At 43.4% G+C, this 24,423-nt stretch overlaps 1 protein-coding gene across 1 annotated transcript; it reads right to left on the bottom strand.

Annotated features, from left to right (window-relative positions):
* Positions 1-4,389: 4,389 nt before the first annotated feature.
* gsg1l2b (gsg1-like 2b) lies at positions 4,390-21,005 on the bottom strand (the record flags this gene model as incomplete). The annotated part of the gene is made up of 5 exons (XM_080517853.1): positions 4,390-4,690; positions 6,165-6,276; positions 14,774-14,926; positions 19,073-19,120; positions 20,705-21,005. 5 exons carry the CDS (start codon positions 21,003-21,005, stop codon positions 4,390-4,392), a joined length of 915 nt encoding a protein of 304 aa, XP_080373979.1.
* Between the last annotated feature and the right edge of the window lie 3,418 nt (positions 21,006-24,423).

Genomic DNA, 24,423 nt, shown 5'->3' with positions numbered 1-24,423 from the left:
CCCTTTAATCGTGTGGATCGGGAGGCTGTTTCCCCGTCGGCTCTGCTTCGGGCAGAAGCCGGCGCAAATCTGCCGTCTGATTGAGACAGATGCAGCGGCTCAGAGCGCACAAAAGAGAGCCAATCGTCTGCTTTGGACCAGCCGAGCAGCATCCCAGAGACTTCGCAATGAAACTCCAGTGTCAATACATTCAACTCTAACCATCAATCAACTCGTTAAAGTGTTTGAAAGACAGTTGTGTCTTCTTGTATGTCCTAGATGTTCAGTCCAGGTGGGTGAATAAACCATCTCTGTGCAAAAGGTGCTCTTAAGTACGTGGTTTGCTGTAGATCTCAGCTGTTTAGCTTTTAGTGTGTGTGTGGTCCACAGGTTGATCCCGACACTCAGTAGTGGCACAAGGAACTCAAGAAACCTATTTGTCCGGCGCTTTTGGGCGATGGCGCCAATTGGCAATCGGCCAATTTGCGCCAATCCTCCCAAAGCGCCGGACATATTTACGCTCTCGGATTTTCAAGACTTTCCCCTTCGCTCTCCTCACTAAGTGGTTAAGAATTTAACGGCAATCAACGCATACATATTGAGCACTGTGCAGGAAGAAAACGGGCAGATGAATCTTTTATGCGGAGAGCAGCCGAGGGGCGAGCGGGCAAATCTTTGTACGAGCTCAGATTTGACTGAGTGGTTTTGTATTCCTGAATAATGAATGTGGATAAATGGATGTAGGGGGAACCGGCGTGGATCGCTGCCGAGCCGGATCGCTGCGGGACGAGGTGAGATCAATGTGGAAGGGGGCGGCGGCGGCAGGGTCTCTAACTTTCAAAGGCCGTTTCTGTGGATGAATGAAGCTTTTTGCTGCTTCTGCTTACAGGGTCGTCTCATTTCAGTTTGCATGTATTTGCACTAGTTCATCAAAAAGCAATTCTTTCCTTCGGTTTCTTTTTTGCTCATCGTTTGCTGTTGCTCAAAGCTCTCGCTGAGCCTTGATGAGAAAAGGGCAGATTTATGTCGAACGTGCACACATTAGTGCAATTGCTTTTTGCAAATCTGTTTACGCGAGAGCTGCAGGGGCGTGCCGATGCAAAGAACCTGTAATAATGTGAATATTGACTTTGTCATGGCATTCTTGCGTTTGGTCATTTTGTTGAAAATGATGATCTAATAAAACATTCCCTGTACGTGTGCGCGTTGGATTAGTCATTCAATAATATCTAGGCAACACTGACATCTGGTGGACAACAACAGGAACTGCACAATGAAAAAGCCTAAGACAAGGTACAAAGAAAGTTCTTTATTACGATATATTCCCTTTAAATTAAATATTCTCTTAGAAATGTTTCAATAATATTATTATACTATGTTACAAATAATTCTTCACAAAAATGTAACTGAGGAACACTACGTTAAAAGTGCCACAGATATACAGACGTTACAATCCATGCTTCGGCGGATACTCCAACCCAGGGTCATTAAACTGAAATCAAACAAGGAAGATTAAAGCAGAAGGTTGTGAACATTACACGTCACCTTGAACTCAACATATAAATAAAATACACACAGATGTTTTTGAAATGCACTTGAAATGACGACAATCCTGGTCTCCGTTCGTCTCCCCTCAGACCCGGAAGAGCACATAGAGGCGTTCTTTTCCCGGCTGACGGATTTGGGCAGCTTGCACAGACGGCTACGGGTGTTTGATCCTAAAAGCGGTTATCAGGAGAAAACATCGTCATCCTGGTTTAAAATGTGGTGAGCACAGAGCATGCTGTGTGATCCGAGGCATGCTGCTGGTGGTAAAGGCACTCAGTGTGGCCGATCGGCTTCCTCCACCCGTGGGACCGTCCTCTGAATCTGATCCGGGTGAAGGAGCAAAGTTCTCAGGTCCACCGTGTGTCGCTACAATCCTTCTACTCGGAGGGGGTCTGACGACCACTTTCTCAATAAAACCTTCATTTCTGTTGTGGTACAACAAAAACAGCCGGTAGGTGAAGATGTTGGTTCTCACATCAGTAGTTGGTTCTCACACCGGGTGGGAGGCAGTGTATCGACTGACCATTATTCACGCTCAAGGCCCAGATGTGTTTGGTTTATGCAGGTCATTCTGTGTTCAAACGTTGCCACGGTTGTTAATCAGTCCATCCAGTAGAGGGCAGGGCAGGTCGTTGGTGTCATTCGTGACTTTTCCAAATAAAACACCAACAAAACGCATTCAAACCGGCTATAATGAGCATTTGTATCCCCAGGAGTACGGAGGATTTGGTCTTTCGGGGGGTGGGTCAAAGTTTAAACTTTACTGGTGAAGATGCTGAAGATGTTTATGAGCGATTGAGGTAACGTAGACACGTTTATCATCCACAGTCTTTCTTGAAGGTATCGTCATTTCCATCGTCTTCTTTGTTCCTTTTTTCTAGTCATTCATGAGCTACACTGCCCCAACAGGTCATCAATGGCATGACTCATTTATTTTTACGAGTATTACTACTCATTACTGGCAGTCCTGGTAAACCTTTAATGGAAGGCGACCGGATGGCTGAACCACCTCAACTGGCTCCTTTCAGTCTCTTTGAGATGGATCCGCTTCCATTTGTCAATATTGACAGTATCTGGAGTTTGTGGGATCCACCAGTTTGTGGGATTATTTCTTTAGTTTGTCTCGCACATTCAGCTTCGGCGTCCGTGTCCATCTTCATTACTGAGAAGAACATTTTCTCTTATCGTGTCTTGATGAAGGCGCTGTCATCCTATATGTCCTTTGAGCAGACGCACACGTCTTTTCATTCCAATAAATACTCTAAACCAGCCAAACAGAAACCTGGAGGAATCGTGTGCATGAAGGACTCAAAACCCAGGACACGAATATCAGTCTAAACACAATCAGATCGAAGATATCAAACTGGATCAGGGGTCTCATACTCTCAGCCCACAGGCTAACATTTATATAATGATTGATCCGACAATTAAAATAAAGAAAAACAACCATTTAAAAATCCTTTCCAAAAGATGCCGTGTTCTTTCTTGAAAGGTTTCAATTACATTAATAAGAATGAAGAAATAGAGTTGTGCCTACTGCTTGTGGATCATTACACAATATTTGCAATCGTAGTATTTTAAGAAATTATTCTGTAATTTTCTTTTTGTCCTGTAGAACTCTGAAGTGGCTCCTGCAGCTCATTTCAGTTTGAGACCATTGGTCAAGATCCTGCAAACAACCAAGACCACTGCTGGGAACTCTGTGGAACTGAAAAACTATACGTTTTATAAGTTCCCTCTTAATAAAACCATTTGCACAAGATCCTGGAAACACTTCCAAAAAACCCCAAAACGGCTGCAACTCATTGTTTGGACTCGACTAACTTTAAAAGTCAAAAACAGAAGGCAAGACCTCTAAAAAAAAAAAAAAAAAAAAAGCTAGTTTCGGTTTCTTGGGAATTTTGAGGCTGAACGAACACCTTGAACTCCTCGACATTTCCCTCAAAACACTGTTAAAGTTCCGACATTGTGTCCTGCTGAATGAGGCCACGACCGTCAGGGGAAAACTCCGACCATGGAATAAACAGTCTGCAGACACCAGATTTCCCAACAGAGGTCTTCCGTCGCGCCGCCTGCAGGACTTGATGACCTTCTGTGTTGTGTCTGGAGTAAAACTCCATCCAGCCATTGAAATCCCCACAAACCCTGCACTTCTCTGTCTTTATGCATTTCTATTTCTCTTCTTCCGATGCATAACCTCAAAGAACTGGTCATTTACTTAGTCTGGTGTATCTCCCTTTTTGATCGTTTCCAATCAAATAAAGCGACTCTGAATCAAAATGCATGCTTTTGATCATTTCCACCTTAAAATGCATTGTAATAAATAATAATAATAAATAAATGCGACGTCTGTCGGACCACAAAGAAGGCAGACGGAGTTTAAGTAAGGCCTGCAGGCCGCGAGTTGCCCGTCTGCTCAGTCATACAAGTAATAAGCAGAAAAGCGGTCCCAGTTCATATTGTCCCGTCCATACGGATGTCTGTGGACTCGCCGTTATTTATGTTTATAACCTATGTGTGGTTTAACGACCCCCCCCCACCCAACAGCGCCGACTTTTGGCCTGGCATGTCAACTACACTTTCAGTGTTTCTGTCGTTTCCTTGTAAACGGACATATGTTTTGAAAACTTTCTGAAAATGAATTGAATACGCAAAAAAAGGTAGTATTCACTTGAAATGTTGTCGCGTCAACGGGGCCTAAAAGAGAACCAGAATTCGTGATCAGAAATTCTACTGCACGTAATTAATTGGATGTTTTCCCTTCGGGAGGTCTCAGCAGTGGTCTCACGTCGCTCACGGCATTTGCACCACGTTGGCGGTGACGCCCGAACGCTCCGAAGCCCCCCCCCCGCCCCCGCCCCTCTAGCAGTACTCCTCCCCCTGCGGGTCGGGCAGGTCGTTGAGGTCCAGGAAGATGGAGGCGTTGGAGAGCTTGCGGCCGTTGGATGACAGGTCCAGCAGCTCCTCGGCCGTGCTGGGCACCGAGCTGATGTACATGTCCCACACCTGCTCCGGAGAGTCCAGCTCCAGCAGCTTCTGCTTGATCTTCAGGTTCTTCTCAATGTTCCTGCGCTTGTGCTTAAACTCCAGGATGGTCTTGGTGTAGCGGTTGATGGTGGTGACCGACGACGCCATGCAGGCCGTGAAGGAGCTCCACGCCAAGCTGAGGGACGGAGACACAGAGACTCTGTTACTCAAGCCAACGTGGACTTTTGACAACGGGGTCAAGTTTCCATGGAAACGTATTGGCCCGTTAGCACCGTTTCAGTAAAGTTGCATTATCCCCCATTTCCATGGAGATGGAGTCGTGGCGTTTTTAAAAATTCCACCTTGGGAGCAGTTTTTAAATAATTGTGTTTTCAGTGGCTCCAAGCATTGTTGTCATCTAAACAGACTCCTAAAATGTTTCGCTTTCACTTGTAAACGAAGCCAAAATGGTCACAAAAGTTACTATTTCACCAAAATCTTATCCAGTGTTTTATTTATTGGTTTACTTTGTTAGTTTTTGTTGCCTGCAGATATTCCAATGAGCAGATATTTTAACATTTTTGCCAATATTTATTTTATCTCATTTTTTTAAAAAGTTGCATCGTTATTGGCTGCTTGTTACATTATCGAAGTAGCTTTGGAAAATAAAATATTAGAAAATGTAATAACTGCATTTAATAATCACAAATTCATTTTGTGCACTTTTGGAAAATGACGAGTACAGCGGATGGCGTAGAACCTGAACCGGATGAAGCACATTGTACAGCCAAACAGACGACCCGTAATGGACGGATCAACCACGGATTACAATAAAACCACTTTCAGCTTCACTGTTGACGATCTGTTGGTTTTAGATTTGATATATAATGACACAATGGGTAGAAAGGTGTTAAATAAGCATCCACGATGTACCTTGATCTTATCCGCCAGTAGTTTTGATGACAGACAGATGGATAAATTGATTGAACACCACAGTCAAAGCCCATTTGGTTGGTTAAGAAAGTTTTGCGAACTTGAAGTTCACTTCTGAGGGAAAACACGGGAGACATTTAACAGAATATTGCTGCATTGGGTGTTTTTGTGTCGGCAGGATGAAAGTGAGACCGAAGGGATTTTTTATTTTTTTTTGTACCAGATAGGAGTGCGTATACATTTCTGACTTCGCCCCGCTGTTCTGTCAATAAAAGACCAGCAAGTCAGCGGTTTCTTTTTACTCCTCATCTGTCCATAAAACAGTGATTTGGAGAGTTTCGAGGGCCTCGCCTATGAGACCTGTGGAGAATTCAAACTGTGCCGATAACAGGCAATGAGTCCTGCAGTTTAAATCTCTCTTCTACATCAACGCCGAGAGAGGAAAGTTTCAAGGGAAGTTACTTTGTTTTGGGTTTTTTTCTTTTATCATCTGAGCTTTATGAAATGGGCCACGAGACCGCGGTCACATTAACAAACCCACTTTCCCTTATTTGGCTTCTACAAGGCCGTAAACATTAAAACATAGAATAAATAGACTAGATCAGAATAGACTGGACTATAATGGAATAGAAATGAAACATGAACCGAGCCCTCGACATTGTGTCAATTATGCATTTGGAGAAAAATCCTAAAAGGAAAAAAAGGAGGAGATATTGCCATCTTTCGCTGCGACTCACATGTACGACCAGCTGTAGTCCCAGGTCTGAGGTTTCCAGTCCTCCGGGCCGAGGCTGACGGTCAGCTGGAAGGCGGTGGTGAACATCATGTGGGCCACCATGCCCAGCAGACCTGCAGGCACGGAGAAGAGGAAGCAATGAAGACCTGAACACACACACGCGCGGATCTCCGGTGCAGGTCCCATCAGACACCACCGGGTGGCAGTGTGGCTTAAGGTGAAGGAAGCTGTGGAGTCGCAGCGGTGACACACACACACACACACACACACACACACACACACACACACACACACACACACACACACACACACACACACACACACACACACACACACACACACACACACACACACACACACACACACACACACACACACACACACACACACACACACACACACACACACACACACACACACACACACACACGTCGGAAATGAAACCCATCATGTTGGTGTCAAGACCGAAGATGTTCCACCCAGAGGTCATTTACAGCTCGTCTCGCTGCTCGATGGTCTCAAATCTCTGAAATGAATTAAATAAGATAACTAGTCCAAATTGCTCCCTCCTTGAATTTGATCTTGTTCCCCTTTGATGACTCGAGATTTATCTCTGTCCTCTGTGAAGGATTCCAACTCCAGATTTGAGAAAAATCTGGAGTTGGAAAAACTTTGGGTAAAGTTCTTGTGTCGCCGCATTAATTTCAATATTTATACTTTCAATATTGAACATATCTGATGAAGATACAATTCATTCTGTCCTTTTTGGGATGCTGCAGTCCTCATCCATGCTTTCATTGCACTGTATTGAGTACATAGTGGCAGATGTGTCTCAGACGGTAGAGTACATAATCTATCGGTCACAAGGTTGCAGGTTCAACTCCCCAATTCCTCCGGTGAACATGACCGAAACACTGAACCCCCAATGGCTTGGAAGGAGCTCCTTGCATGGCAGCCGTCGCCATTTGAAAGGATGAATGTGACAAACGGTGGAAAAGCACATTTACAGTTTGTTAAAAACAAACCTGGATTCATTAACATGCAACATTGTCTTCGCTGGATGATCTTTTAAAACCACGTGTGTCTTCTGGTATTTTACATTCTATGCGTTTGTTAAACAACGTCCGTTTTCATTTTAACCACCAATATTATGGAACAACATGTCTGTGGACATCAGATCTAGTTTAAGGCCCCCGCTTACACGACAATGGTGATTAGAGCAAACAGAAGAAGAAATGTAATAATAGTAGATGCCATAAACTTACCTGCATACTTTATATATTTGGTTTAATATGAAGAAAATATGAGCGTCAAGTGCTGCCACACTTCTTTACTGAAAGGTTGAGGTTGAGGTTTTAAAGTTGCAGTCAGTTAACGCCGCAGAATCTAAAAGGAGCTTGGAAAGAGTCCCGACGCTCAAGTCCTTTTGGCCACGTTCCGACCCGACAACTCGGCTGCAAACGACGCCATTAAACGCGTCTCCAATTCAAAGTGCGAGGGGGACGTATAAGAAGTGCAATCTGCCGGTTTGGAAGCAGACACGCTGGACACTCACCCGTGTCTGAATTACCGCAGAATTTTGACGTCACTCAGCCGGGATAAAACAAAAGGAAATTTACAGAAACTCTGGCCACATGTAGTTTTATTTATTTATTTCCCCGTTGATGAGATTGGAGGAATTAATCTTGCAGTGAAATTTCAGCTGGTGTTGCGGAGTCATTTAGAAGCACATGAATCACAGGCCTCTGCTCCGGACGCACAAAATGGGATCAACTGGCACGCCGGCCGAACGACACATAAATATGGCAGACGCGTCCAATCTCAGAGTGTTTGCGTTTGGCAGGTGAAGACAAAACAGTCAATGACAGAACGGGTGGGGGGGGGGGGGGGGGGGGGGGGGGGGTGGGTGGAGAGTACTGCGCGTCCTTTTTCACCGCCATCACGTCTTGCAGCTAAATAATAGAAACGAGGTTTTCGGTACGTCACTTTGACGTCGCTAATGATGAAACCTTGGAGGAGTCTTACAGAAAATGTAAATGAAACTGGCTCGTTTCACTGGTTTAAATAAGGATGGTGATATTCGGTGACAGCATTATATATATATATATATATATATATATATATATATATAGTGTGTGTGTATCACTGAATGTTTTATGGGCTGAATGTTGAAATGGAATAAATTAGGCCAGCTGGGTAAAGCCAACTGACTAGTGCTGGCAAAAAACAAAAATACAGATGAACAAATACATTGCAAAGCGAAAAGAACATACGTGTTGTGTGAAAGAATATTAATTCATATGCACTTCTATATACAGTATTTATCCTTGATTCCTCATTGATAAGGATGCAAAACATTGCAAAACACACGGTACAAACAAGGACTCTATAGAAGTTCAATGAAATAACTTCATATTTATATAAAATAAACGTTTTGACTTTTACGGAAATTTTGTTTACAATTTGCTGTTAATTTTCAATGGGGAGGATTAATTGAGATGAAGGGGCAGAGTATACAAGTTTTTCTTTTTTACAATGAATGAATGAAATAAATAAACATCAAAAGTGAATTGATATTTTCATCCTGACACCATATTGGACGAGGCAACACTGACTGGTGGACAAATACACATAGCGCCAAGTTTATTTTCTCAATATTTAATTGATTTATTTTGATGAGATTTTGTGACTTTTAAAGGCACAATTTTGTTTAATCCCCTTCTAATTTATTATTTTTTTTAATGATCAGGTGATCAGGTATCCCTCAGTTTTTTGTGTGTTTTTTTTAACGTCCAATAGAGGTTGCAATCAATATATGCAGTGTTGTCTTCATTTATACGTCAAAAGGGTTTTGCGGCTCCCATTGTGTTTCTGTTCAGTGGGAAATGAGTCCAAATGGACCTGATTTAGGTGGAAGGGTTCCACTCCTCTTCTCCTTCTGCACATCATCTTGATTCCGTCTTATGCTTTTATCACTCATGTTGTTTGACTTTTCCAGGTCAAGAATCCTCAGCTGCACCTCACATCGGGCTCCTCATCGCTCACAAAATATAGCAGGAACATGAAAGGGGGAAAAAAATATTTTGACGCAACTGGATTACTACATAAGCCCCCCCCCCCCCAAACGCCTCAAATCCCCAGATTGGACATGACTGCACCGGATCCAGCGGGAAAAAAACCTAAAAGTCCCATCTCATCCTTATCAATGCTTATGTTTATTCCCAAAAATGTCCCAGTGGGGCATTATCGTAATGCTATGCAGATCAGCGGCGGCTTTGTGTCGGGACAAGCCCAACAAATCACAGTTTCCTCGCACGTTCTGTCATGTGGAAGCGAGGCGTGTTCTCTCCACACAAGGTCGGATTATTCCACACAAAGTCAATAAATGTCAATGCGACCCTTTGATTTCCTGCGACCCTTTGATTTCCTGCGCCCGCAACACTCAGCAGGGACACGCAAGGAGCTGGAGTTAGTGTCAACACAGCAGTGGTGACCGGCGGCCACTAGGGGGCAGCAGGATTAACCAAACTCCATGGAATAGCAGAGTTCCTGCATGCGATTTCAAAACAAATAATTACTGTACTGGAAGAAAAAAAAAAAGAACAAAAAAGTTTGTCAACAGACATTGCTTTGAAAACGTTGCTGTGTAAAAGCAATATGAGAAAGCCAAAACGATGCATTTTTAACTTGAAATGTTGTGTAAATGGGACCTACGTCTCATTTCAGAGCAAATAAAAATGAATAAAAAACGTTTTAATTTCTTCCTGTAAACAGACCCACTGGACAACAGGTTTGAACCCAGAACAAAACATTTTCCATCAATCTTCATCTCTTTTAAATGGTCTGACATGCAAAGGGTATTGATTATTCTATAGACTTGATTTCTAAAAATTATTAAAAGTTTCGTTCTGATCATAGAGGTTTGTTTAGATCCACCAATTGACTTTTTCTATTATATCTGCACCAGCTACATTTTTCATTACAGCTTGTACAAAGATTGTTTTTTTCTATATCTATTGTTAAAAAAAAAAAAACATGGCCAGGGGGTTTGTTTGCCTATAAAATCATCATTTTGGTTTCCTGAACACATACGGTTCATCCTGAAGTCTCCGTATCTCCGACACGCACTCGTCTCGCTACGCACATCCTCTTCATAAATTCTCATCATCCGCCGCCTGATTGACAGCTGTAATAAAGGTTAATCTGGTTCCTCATTGTTCCTCCGGACCTCATTACCGAGGCCGCTCTCAATCTGTTCACCCCATTAAAAAAAACAAAACCCAAAACTTTTAAATGCCTTTTGTCATTGAAACACTGAAGCCGTGGCAATATCGCAGGCGAGAAGGACGACAATGCAGCAGACGATACAAAAAAAAAAAGAGAAAATCCGAGATCGAATTGACGTTTTTATGCAAACTTTGGAAGCTTCACCTCCTCCAGACAGACGAGTGGCGTATAAATAACACGCAGACGAGTTCAAGAGGTTCGTAAGTGAAGACCGTGACGAGGCGACGTTCGAGGAGGCTTCAGCGGCAGGAGGGCTCAACATCAGTCAGCTTGCAAAGGAAAGACGACAACACTCCAGGCTGACGGATGATCAACCAATCCTTCAAAGGACCTTCACAAAAATCCTGCACGTCAATGGTTTATATATATAAAAAAATAAACAACATCAAAAATGTTGACGTCAGCTCTGGTATCTTCTATACCAGTGATTCCGAACATGAAACCCACAGGTCGATTCTGAAGATTACTGGGGGGGGGGGGTCAATAAGCCCACTTGTTTATAAAGGGTATAGCGGTAGAGGGGTTGTTAACTGTTCACACACCTAAATGAGCAGATGACAAGCCAAATGCAGACAATGGACAGGATTTCCTGGCAAATTTCAACTCAAGTCAACACAAACAGCCAAAATACAAGTTCCAATGTCCGTCTTTCTGATGTACGCCATCTTGGAAAAGCGAAGATTAAACTTTGCTTCATGTTGAGATTGTAGTAATTTGCCATAGCAATTATTACCTTAACCTTCGCCGGTGATGTTTTTGTCTGTGTGTATTTATTTATTGGTTTGTATGCATGTATGGATGAATCCGTCTGTCATTCTTATCCCTTTCTCACCTCTATCCCCTCACTCTACCTCTGAGCCTGGTTCTGCAAAAGGTTTCTTCCTGCTCAAGGGAGTTTTTCCATTCCAAATTCACTTTCTCATGTGACTTTGTTGAGTTTCTCTCTCTAAAGAGCACAGAGAAATGACTGTTATATTTGGTGCTATATGAATATAGTTGAATCGACTCAATCGATCATCGAAGGGCCAATCGATTAGATTTTGGGATCGAGCAGCTCCTGGAGAGGCAAGATATTTACGTTGTTGTGGTGACACAGGAGCTCCGCGATGCACCATCAGCCAGTCAGGACTGCAGCACGGAAGCAGTGTCGCCAGATCAGATTGACAGTTTCCAGCCCAATCACATCTTAGAACCCACCCATTCCAATAAAACAAGCCCAAACCACGACGTTGCATGTACATGTAAATGTAAATGTATTTTTTCCCCACCTGACGTAAACAAAATATGGCCCAATCTGGCAACACTATACGGAAACCGCTGCTCGCCGCCTGTTAGCACATTGCTGCTATCAATATCTCGGTGCGGCAAGTATCCAGAAACAGCGGTAAGAGTGCATTCTGGTAGTGGTTTATCCATTCGACCCCGCTCAGTGTTTTGCATAGTGATGTTGCTGCCTGACAGGCTAGTTAGCTTCGATGGCTAACGGCTACCATGCTGGCGATGCCAACTCGGGTCCACAAAGAAATGTGGCGTTAACCAAGGTATGTGCTCTACCGAGTGCACATTCTAGTTTGGTGTTTGCAAAAATATAAACATTTTAATCATGTATACTCTGCCTATTATGGCACTATTTTACATGTCCGCTCTACGAAAGATGAAATTAGGCTGTATGTGGACTCTGTGGGTAAAAAAGCCTGGATTTGAGCCAATGACATTCCCGGTATAATTTACCAGTGCTAAGCACCGCACCACAAGCCAAGCATTTTTCAACTCTTGTCTCCCGTTTCCAGATGAACTCTTCTAATCCAGTATGAGAACCAACCGAGTCTCTCTTGATCTCTCTCTGCAGAATCATCCGTTCGCTAAATCAAGGAAATTAGTTCTTTTAGAACCTGCTGATGCCTGCCAAAAGCCCGCAGCTTGTAAAAACCAGTGAACATCTTTGTCTTTACGAGATGCTTTTTTTTTTAATGCCGTTGTAAACTAGAAGAACAGTCTGGCCGCGAGCTCGCGCTGTAAAGACGACGTTCAGCGGCTGTGACTGTAGAGAGGCAGTGGAAGGATTTACACGGTCCGTGATATGTGCGAATTGAAAAGCCACCTCGCCGTTGCTGAGAAATTCCCAATAAAAGCAGGTGCAGCGCAGCATGTAACCAACTTTCGACATCAAAGAAGTGTGGCTGAAGTGCGGCTGTAGACCCGGGCGACGGCACACAGGGGGTTTCCATTCATGCTGCACGCGCTTCCTTGAGAAATGCTTCGCGTTCGACCCGCCCCCCCGCTGCCGTTTGAGGCGAGCGTGTCGCCGCCGATTCACTGCCCAGAGCTGCGGTGGTCGAGATCACTTTCACGGAGTGGATTAGAGGGAAGGTCACCGTTAATTCCTCCGCCGAGAGAGGCAGGCAGACGGCAAACTGGCTGGGAAGCTTCTCGGGGGGGGGGGGTTGTTTCTGGATGGACGCCAGAGAGGGAGCACAGCTGAAGACTCAATTGGTAAAACATTTTTTTTTAAACTAATCAGGACCCGCATAGTGTTGGTCAGTACTTAGCTGAAAGTAGAGTTGGGGGAAATGGTAGCTGCTTCTAAACCTCATAAAACTGTTATATCCCGTAATGATGAATTCCTTCTCTCTTGGTTTACCCATTTTTTTTTCCGCCACAAAAGATGCCTTTTGTCCATTTCTTCTATGAAGCTATATTCTATGCAAGTTATTAGTGCTTTGAGATTCATTGAGCTGTTGACTCCTGTTCCGATTAAAGCCTTCAAAATCGATGAAACATCTGTGAAATGACCGCGCAAACATCCACTGTTGTTGAAGCAGGTTAAAGGCAAGGAAGATTCTGAGTGAGCCCACCCACACCTGCCACAGACGGTTCTCTCTGCTGCCAGCAGGGCGGCACTACCGCTGCCTGAAGGCAAACACAGAGAGGATGAGGAGGAGCTTCTTCCCTCAGGCCGTCTGCCTGCTGAACCGAGAAAAATAGACTTGTATATACTGTGTACTGGCATTATTAACATGGGTCTACTTATATTCATCCATTTATCTTTTGTGTGCATTTTCTATACTATTGTAAATATTGTCATATAGTGTGCCATTTTGTCATATAAAAGCTCTTGTTTCTGTGCAGAACATGTACTGAAAGTATTTCACTGCATAATATACTCTGTATAATTATGTGACAAATAAAGGAGTTCACTTGTTACATTCCATCATAGGCCAAGACCTCAGGGTGTCTCTGTGAGGTCTTTATCGAATGGGAAACGAGCACAATGAAAAAACTGCCAGTGACTCAGTGTAAATTGAGATGACAGTAAAGATTAAATCGGAACAAAACTGAGTCATAAAATCTTTATTTTGCCAATTCGTGACTCGTTTCTGCTTGACTTCTCGTGTACTGAAGAATAAAAGTCACTTTTCTTTTATCAGTGAGTTTCTTTTAAGTAACATCAAAATGAGAGAAATCAATTATTTCTTTCTTTCTTCTGATCCAATATGAAGTAAAACAGAAGCTGGTATTACCAATACTGATGCAACTCTGATTCAAAGTTTAAGTCGGATTGCAGTCGGTGAAAAGTCTCCGAAAAGAATCACAACTTTCTTCTGGTGGGGATAAGGACTTAAAAATACAGACGGCCATTAGATGAGATCAGATGGAGTAAAATAGAATACAATTTATCATTGTTTGCAAACAGCAAAGAGAAAATATTTGTGTTTTTTCAAAGCAGGACAACCTTCTTACATTCACTTATGGCGTTTTTACACAATTTAATTGTTTTCATCCATTAAATTGACTTTAATGAAAGCACTTTGTCACCGATTACCACCTAACAAAGCACATAACATTGTTAATCACATGCTCGATCTATTCATTAGGAGCAGTTTGGGTTTTGCTCATGGACACTTCAACAGGCGGACACATGGGGGGGCGATCCAACCTGCAACCTGCCTCATGTGCTGAACAACCACCTCAGTTGGCAGCAATGAATTCAAATAAAAGTTATGGCTGACCTCATGATTTTTTTTCTAGGTCTGTCCCTGGATGACCTGCTCTACCGCCCGACCCATCGCCTCCACCCAAATCTGAACGTCAACATGGTTCAATCGCAGCAACCATTCAGCATTTCGTACTCATTTTCAAAGAAACTTCACTCACACCTTCTACTCAACAAACTATGATCGGTCTGGAACAAGAAGCTGCCCGTCAGCGTAGCGACGACCACGCTTTAATAAAGTGGTCAAACTAATCGTACATTTGGCTTCTTCTTCTAAATAAGGCCACGGCACTGTTGGAATACAATGTTTACAGAAAGACAAGTCTGACCTGAGAGCACCGTGAATATGGCAGCGAAGGCGTTGAGCTTGAGGCCGTCGATGACGTTTCCGATGTGACACACTTCCATGGACATGAGGATGCCCCCGGTGGCCAGCAGGAGGATGTACAGGCACTCGGCAACAATGCACAGCCACAGCACTCCTGTGGGAGAGAGTCCGGTTATGGCGAAGGAATAGCAAATAGGACGGAGGGGAGGCGAGGCAGAGACTTATTCATGTTATGGAGAAGAGGACGGACATGGTTGAGTGCATGATGGAAGGCTGGCCGGCGGTTGGTGTGGGGGGGTGGTGGGGGGGTGGAGTGAAGGAGAGTCCGGGCAAGCAAAGGTAAAGGCAGAAACGAGAAAGAAAAGTGGAGGATTATGCAGAGACGGATGTACCAGTGACCCCTATCACCCATATCATTAACCTTCACAGACGGAGGGAGGGTACGTGATCCGTCAGGGGGACTCAACACCTCCGATCTCAGGTGGGCGCACATGGTCGGCCCAAATATCACCGGATTTAAAAAAAAGAAAAAAAGGAAATAAAAGGAAAAAAAGAAGGAGCCGTAAGCTGCAGAGTAATTCCCCGTACATCACCCAAGGGCACGCAGTTATTGTGTGGTTAATTAATCACAAGGTGTGCGTTAAAACTAATGCGCCGGTTACCCAAAATATCCCCTGTATGAATTATGAATAGCGTTACATCCATCAGCGACGAAAAAGTCCCACTTAATTGAATTTTACACTCCAGTGCAGGTTTCGCCAATGAAATTAAGAGCAGACAGTTGGAAATGGATTAGAAAATGTTATCGGAGGGCTTTTAAGGCCCTTAAAGTGTCTGCAATTAGCTCATTTCATAGGACTCGTCGTTCTCGCGAGTGGCTTGCAGCTGAAACTGGAGGCGAAGACGCTCTTCGAACTGATCGCAAAGCAGCATCGAAAAGCGTCAGCAGTTTTGTTTTATCCATTTTTCGTGTTGTTTTTTTTAACCCTCCTTGACGAGAGGTAGACGTGGAGTTGACTCATCTCCAAACTGTTGCCCATATTTTGGATTATTTTAGCGATTTACGTATGCACATTATCAATTGTTCAGTTGTGGAGGGGGGGGAGTGGGGGGAACCAGTGGTGTGGAGGCAGGATTAACGGATAAGGATTCTTTTTTTTCCCTTTCCTCCTCAATGCTTTTCCTTTCAGAGACAAATCCCATGGCAAAGGGTGAAATCAAGCAACGCGTTATTCCGCCGTTAAGTGGTGCCGGAAGCACTCAGCTCCAGGTAAACTGGCTCTAATCTTTAAAAGCAAATGTACAGGTACATTTACACACTTTAAGGGTGACAAACAAGAAATGGTGCATTGGTTGAGGTCTATTTTGGGCTACAGATTAAACCGTGTTTGAGGCTCAAGTAGGTATTTCTGACAGCTGGCGGGGGTCAGATTGGGTCAAAATTAACAGCACCACATGGGTTAGTGGTTAAATCCAAGAAAAAAAAAAAAAAGGGAAAAGGTTTATAGCAAAGACATTTTAGGTTTTGAAGAAAAACTTAATTTGCCTTCCTTTAGCATTCATCGTCACAGAGACAGTTACTTTATAAACGGTGATTAATTAGAATTTAAACCAGTAAAATTAATCAAAACAGTCAATCGAACGGTTATTGGTTCATAAGAATCCCATCTGCTACTTCTCAGTGTTTTTAAGGCTTTTAACAGCAAAAATTTATAATTGTTTGAGATTTAGAGCCAATAAACAGCACCTTTGTTGTCATGGTAACCATATACAAACAATGACATATTTTCTAAAGCACCAAGCAGGAGTACAAAACAGACCCTACTCGTATCCTACCACAATGACGATATCGAACATTGTCAGAGGTGTCGTTTGGTTACGTTTTGGCCAAACCAGTGGCGTCTCAAATCATTGGAATCGCCAATTTTGCGAAACATTGCCTCATGGTTTCGAGCGGGCACGAATGACGTCTTTCACCGGCGTAGCCAGCGGGAGACATAGCGCCCAACACGACGACAACAGGGCAACTTGCATTACTTTGCAAAGGGGAACATTTCTTCAAAAGGGAGAAAATATGACCAATATGCAGAAACATTTGCTCATTCGCCAATAGGCCGGTCTTTTTCATCACCAGGCTGCAGCGAGAGGCAGGTATCAGTGCAGGACGAGGCCCGGGGGAGCAGATTACGTGGGATGAGACTGTATTGAGTGATTGATTCACACGAACTCTACTTTACTTACTGCCTCGCGGTGTGAGTGTTCAGTTCATCTGCAGCCCTGTAGAGTCACCAACCCCGCCAACGATTTCTTGCTCAAATGTGTTAATTACGCAAAAGAGAAACATTTATTCGCCTGAGGCAGGGAACCCGAGCTTTCTATCGACTCTCTCCCAACTTGAAAGCTGCTTGAAACGCTAAATGATGTTTTAATGTCTAACGGGAAGCTGGGTGGAGAGAAGGACTGGATTGGCGGCGTAGCTGATTATGAGAGTTCACTCCTCCTCCAGATGCATAGAGGAGTAAGATGGTTCATTTTGGTTGGAGGAGGAGGTGGATGAAAGGGTTAAAAGAGGACATTTTCTCAAAATCTCTTTAAACCACACTGATACACCATGAAAACAATGCAACAGTGAGGGTTTTGATCCGGGCTATAAAACATTTGTGCTCACGGTCCACATATAGCACGATTTCATCTTGAGTGGGCTGGACCGGTAAAATGTCGACATAATAACCTTTGCATTTAAAGCTTTTTGTGTATACGTGATGAAAAGGTCTATATTTTCCACAAAAACAAAACAATTACTATGAAAAATGACAACCTCAACATAAAGCCAATTGGAATGATACTTTCTGGTGTGAAAAACAATTCACAATGTCAACTGCAGCCGTTATATTCCGATGACTTTGCATAACTTTGGGTGCAACAAGGTAGCCCACTTTTAAAAATGTCCCATTTTATGTGAAATTCACTTTATAATGGTTTTCTAACAATAATCTTTGCCCATAGTCTTTGTATGAGGCTCCATAAGTGAAGAAAGTCCGTCATCTCTTTCACTTGCTCGCCAACGAAGGTGTGCTCATAAGGGGCAATTTTGAGATTTTCCCTTCATGATGTCATGAGGGGAAATAACCACTCCCTTCTGGTAGTGGATACTCACTTCAACCCTCCCACAGGTAGATGAGCCCTGCCCTCTAAAATTACAAGCGGACGCCATTTTGTTCTCCCCGAAATGCAGCTGGAAAACGGACATGGAGCAGGCGTGGACAGACACGGCTCATTAGCGCTTAAAGGTACAGAAACAGAAACAGTCTGTTCTCAGTAGAGCTCAGGAGAGGAACTTCTAAACTGGCTGAGATTCACGACCAAGGTTGGGTTTTTGGGGAAATACACTTTGAAAAGACAATTATGGGAAATGTGGAAAAACTATGATATGACACCTTTAAAAAGGCAGCACAAGTCTGTTAACAAGTCTGGATCTTTGCAGATACCTCCTGCTGTATTTTTAATAGCTTCTCAAAAGCTTTCATTTCTTTATCCATGCGTGGCGTCACGCATGGGCGTTCCGTCTTGTGTTTCATTGGCTGCGTAACCAATTGCCCCCCCTGGGGTATTATTAACATTATTAACTGATTTTAATTAAAAGATTGACATTACAGAGGCACAACATACATGCTTAATTAGTTCTTCGGGTCAAATTGACAACGTTTTCCATCAATCTGGCCAAACAATTTTAGAGTCTTATGATGCTGGAACATATACATTTGTTACAGTTGCCATGGTAACACAGGGCCTGTGATGGTTTAAATTTAAAAGGTTTAAACATTCCAAGTGTTTGCGGGGACACAATTCCAAGGAATTCTGAGAACTGTGGTCATGTCCCATTGACAATATAGTCCTATTTGAAGTGAGGAACAACTTAATCTTGTTGGTTTTCCTTCCAGATTGTAATCAGAGGGCAGAGACGACTGACCTTGGGCGGTAAGAGTGTTGACGAGCATTTCGTCACCGTGTGGGACGATCTTAATTTCCTTCTCTGAAATGTCACTTGAGGATAAGGAGATTATCTAGCGCAAACAACAGACAGTCCAAACGTTGAGTGAGGACGGAGGATATCCAGCTCTCGGACAAGAGAATGGTGACATTTAAGGGCACCTGCAAGTCCACCATGTTTTAGCTTTATGGATTTTTCTTTTTCTATATTAGCTTTGGAGATTAAATGTAAAACAAATATTGGACTTCCTGAAGGTGAAATGGAAAAAAAACAACAAACTTCCTGTCTGGATTGTGTGCAGGAACTTACCTCTTTCATTCGACGGTGCAACGTAAATGAAGTTCCTGCATTTCTCACCTGCAAGAGAATATAAATGAGACATATTAATTGACACTGGGTGACAGAAGCCAGCACTGCAACCTGCTGATAAAGGGTGTGTGTGTGTGTGTGTGTTCATCTGCATTCCATCATATTTCATAGGTAGACATTATGACCTGAGATAATGCTGTGATTTAAAAAAGAAAAGATTATTTGATCCAATCTGTGAAGGGATTTCCTTTGCGGTGTTTGTTCAGTAGCGAGCTCTGCCCCCCCCCCCCACACACACACACACACACACACCACCTCCTCCTCTTCCCTTCCTTCATCATATCATCATTTGAGCCCAGAAATCCCACTGTCAACTGGAAAACGATGCCTTTCATGGGACCCACACGAGCGTCTCCAGAGCCGGATCCATTCCCTGTATAGCAGGGTGACCGCTGCTGTTCTGGATCTGCCCCAGAAACCTGCCCTCGCACACAGTCGGTGAAGGACGCAGGTAGAAACAGCCACTTGGAGGCAGGTGCAACATGACTGTAATCCCTCTCGTTTTTCCATATTTTATTGAGGCATTACAATTCCGCCAGAAAGGATTATGGTAATCCTCGTAATATGTATAACACAGATTGTTTTCTGGGCTGGTTTTGGCTTTTAAATGGGAGTGGGAAAAAAAAAAAATCACCTATTTGAATATTTATTGAGACATGTTTCCCCATCATTCTTTGCCAAAGTTCTTCATGGTTAAACAATCAAGAATAAACATCTCTAATACAAAAGATAACACGAATAGGATACGTTTCTCCCAAATAATGGCAGAAAAAGAATTAAATTGTATAAAAAATGTTTTAAACTGATTGAAAATATTTGAAATGTAAATACATTTTATATAAATTAAACAAATATTTGTAATAAAATTTTTTTTTTTTAGATATAGACCATAATAATTGTCATGAAAATGGTGACAATATTCATAATAGTCATTTTATATAATCTGAGATTTGCAGATTTAAAATTGTTGGTGAATAAAAATGTACTTGAATTGAGCACAATCCCAGAAATCTGAGTGATTATACATAGATATAGATTTGAACATGCTAAAGATTTTTAGAATTTCCAAATCTTTTTTTTTTTTTTTTTTGAAAAACAATGTTAAAATCATAAAAAATTCTAATAAATCAGGCATATAGATTCCGAAATTATATTGGTAATGAGAAAAAAACAACAACATTTCAAATAAAATCACAATTATATTGCAGTTTAAGGTCTTACCGGAGTGGAAACGATTCAAAATAGACTAATTTACTATTTTACGCGTCATTTGGCCATTTAACATGCGAGGCTACAAGAAAAAAAAAAGAAAAAAAAAGTTGAAATTACTGACAAAACCGTGAAATTCAAACAAATCGTCATGATTCTATGAGATTAAAGACTAAATCCACCATGTGTGATAGTAAAGTTAGGTTGGGTTCCTCACGGCACGGTTGCGCGTATTTCCGTGACGCACGTCTTATGCGCACTGCTGCGCTCCGGTCCGGTGGCACCGGCAGCAGCATCCCGGTGCTTCCTCCGTGCAGGAGAAAGGAGGGAGGGGAAAGAAGAAAAAAAAAGCCTCAAACTCACCGGTCATGTTGATGTTCTGCTCGCAGGAGAACCAGATCCCGGTGTGAAACTTCCTCATCACGTACTTGTCCTCGCCGGTCTCCCAGATGTACTGCACCAGGCGCGTGTCGTTGATGTTGGAGCTGTTGAACCTGATGCAGAACGACTGCTTGGTGGTCACCGGGCCGGTGCAGAACGGCTTCACCACCTTCCGGGTGCCCTCGCACCAGTAGCTGGTGGTGAGCGCCGACACGGCCAGGAACAGGGCGAGGAAGTTCAAGGTGAGAGCCAGAGACGCTCTCCGCCGCCGGTCGATCCCCATGACGGCGGCACCGGAGGGAAGACGAGGGACGGCTCAACTTGCAGGGGAATGACGATTTACCCCCTCCCGTTTCAAATCCTCATGATCCGATAATTCCGCAGCTAATTAACGCTGCGCGTCCGGATCCCAGTGCGCGTCTCGCGTCTGCCGCTCCGGCGCAGCCCGCTCTTATTTTGTAGGTGGCCCCCCTCCCACCTTACCCACTCCTCCTCCTCCCTCAAACGCACCTCCCCTTATGGAAGAGGATGTGTGCGCACAACATCGGTGTGTCTGCCTAAACATACAGACCACAGCACAAATAAAAAGATATCAGCTGCAATTGTTTTAATTAAAAAACAAACTGTTGTTCGTAATGTTGGGTTTTTAATGATTTGAGTATAATTAGAAGACACATGACTTTAGGCCGCATGGTCGAGCAGTAGTGCTCTTGCCTCACAGTGAGAAGGTCCAGGTTCAAATCCCATCCGAGTCTTGCTGTGTGGAGTTTGCATATTCTCCCTGTGTATGCAGGGGTTTCTTTCCAAAGTCCAAAAACATGCATGAGGCGAGTTGGTGACCAAGTCAACATCCACACAACAGAAGAGTTTCATATAACAGTTGTTGCAGAATTGTTTTTTCTGTAAATGAAATGTTGCATTTGGCAATAAATCTACTGAACTGAAAATCTGTATGAGGCAGAAACTCCCCCCACATGATGCCTTGATGACCGAACTGTCATGTGGCTTTGTCCCCATCAGGAGAACCATCACATTGACTAAATAAGACTTCTATTGGGGTTGTTACTTCTCACGCTGCCTGGAGATAGTTTCTCTCAATGCACAACTGGTTTTCAACTTCAAAAGCAAAAGAGCCGATTCAGCATTTACCTTTGTGCTTGAAAACAAAACTAAAGAGTTGTCAGGCTTCTTTTGTTGAAGGTACTGAAAATCACTTGGTCATCATCTTGGCATTTGTAGTAATTTATGAACATTCAAGTCTTTAGTTGCATTTGTGGCCATTTCAATGCTTCACAATATGAATCTTTATGGTCCATTACTTTACGATAGGTGTTCTGATTACACATGTATCTTAGCACAAATATTTCCTGGTTATATAAAGATTTTTATACAGCACCCTCCATGTTCTGCCTCCCACAGTGAATAATCCTGATTTCCATTTTATTACTGCATTTTGAAGCATTTCAAGTATGTCCAGCACTTGGCAGTTCACCTGTTCAGTCATGTTTTTGAAAATTAGCATGTCCCGATCATTTGAGGTTGCCATGTCATTTTGAACTCCATAGAAAGTAAATAGTAAGTTTTCCAGTAGAGTATAAAATGGCTATACTGCATCTTTAATTAATAGTCTTCCTACACTTCAATATCACAACCAACTTCTGTCAGAAACTGTTCAAGAACAACCCAAACCACAACTTTAGTTTTTAAGTCCATGTGTGAAGAAATGCCCCTTCCGTCAAGGGCATCTTACAAGTTCATTTATTCGGCCAGTCTTCCCGACTCAGTACAACAACAAGGGAGAAAGTCCTGAATAGAGAACCAACCATCTTCTGTATTCACAATTGCATTACGCACATTTTTCCAATATCCCCTTTACAAAACATCATACACATTAAGGTAAAACATATTTTATTAGGTAGTTTAAGGGTGGTCAAGTTCCTGGTTGTTTGACCAGATCTTCTCACCACCACCTGCAGGAGAAACAGAAATTAGTTGCGAGCCATTTCTTCCCCCCCCCGCAGTTAAAACTGCTTCTTGCCTCAATACACTTATTGGACTTTGGCTAGGAATTCGTCATCGTCGTCATCATCATCTTCAGAAGGGACAGGCAACACATCCCAGTCATCTTGGGAGAATTTGGAGTGGGACAGGACTGATCTGGCACGCTGGTAGCCGTTGCTGGTCTGGACGATGTGGGATGAAGGTGGCGCGGGAGGCGTGTCCACTGATCCCAGTGGCATGTCGTTGCCGTCCCAGGGGTTATCGAGGAACTCTGGCAGCGTCAGTTCGTTCAGGTCGAAGACCTGAGGGACCACCTGAAACTTGTGACCCCATGGAAAGCCCTCGAATACCGGGAAACCAGGGCCGTCATCGTCCGAATCAGAGCCTGCACCTCCAGAACCCCTGGTAACACTCGAGCCACCTTTACCACCTCCTCCAGTAGAGCCGTACCCAGCTCCACCGGTACCATAGAAGAAACTAGGGCCTCCACCATAGTAGGTACCCACTACAGAGTCTCCACCGCCAGTGGACCCTCCACCAGTGCCTGCTTGAACTGAAACGAGACACAAGCTTGAAGTTGGTTGGGAAAGCAAAGGACTAAACTGAACAGTCTGAACACTTGTACACTCACCGTTTGTTGGGAAGGGGTAACCAAACCCAGAGCCGCAGAGCAGCAGGCAAATCCAGGAAAGTCTGCAGAGGAAAACCAGGCCCCGTTAGCAGCAGCTAATCCAGCAGGAGAGTGGAACTTCAGAGAGGTAGACTCACCTGAGTACCACCTTCATCACCATGTTGGACTCTCACGCGGAGAAAAAGCAGCACAGTTCTGCTACAGGACGTTAAATGTGTAGCAGATACGTTGGCGGCTGCAGACAGACAGTTCACACTGGGTGTGCTCCGGCTGCTCTGGTCTCTTTATACCGCGGCTGCAGCTCGTCCTGCTGCGGCTCCTCCGTTAGGCTCATTGAGCTCAGCTGCTGCAGCTTCGCCACAAACGCTTGAGGAGGCGCTGAAAGAACAGAGTCACCTGGAAAAGGAACTTTTGAATGACTGAAGTTAGTGTGCAATGTGGCAATAGTTCAATGTCATTTATCGGCTTTCCGTTTTGATTGTGGCTTTAGTAAGACGAGGACAGAACAATTACTCAATTATGATGATCATTTAAAAAGTAAAACACAATGAGAGATAGCAGCTGTGCAGATCCCAGACACAACCCGGATGGTCACCAGTTCCATCATAAGGATATAAAAAAAAATGTTTTCAATAAAACACCTATACTTCACCTGCAGATCTGACAAAACACACCACAATTGGATTTCACATTGAGGATTATGTTGTTTATGCCTCCATTCTAATGTCCAGGTTCTCCCCATTTGTACGTGGGTTTGAGGCGGCTGTGGCTCAGTTGGCACGGAGTCCTTCTGTTGGAAGGTTGTAGGTTTGAGTCCCAATCGCCACATGTTCAACTGTCCTTGAGCAAAATAAATGAACGTCAGCGGTGGCTTAGAGGTTAGAGCAGAGGACTTAGGATTGGATGTTTGGAGGCTCAAATCCCGTGGTGGATCTGTCGCCAGTCCATGAGGAAGATTCTTGACCACTTAGAAGCTTTTACTTTAAAAATGTAAGGCTGGTAACTTAATTTCACTTTTCCACTGCTGGAGCAGCTCTAAAGCATCATTTGTCACATTCACCCATAGAAA

The sequence above is a fragment of the Blennius ocellaris genome, assembly GCF_963422515.1.
Source record: "Blennius ocellaris genome assembly, chromosome: 21".
Classification (NCBI taxonomy): domain Eukaryota; kingdom Metazoa; phylum Chordata; class Actinopteri; order Blenniiformes; family Blenniidae; genus Blennius; species Blennius ocellaris.
Note: the sequence above shows the minus strand (reverse complement) of the source record. Positions and strands in the feature narration are given on the sequence as shown.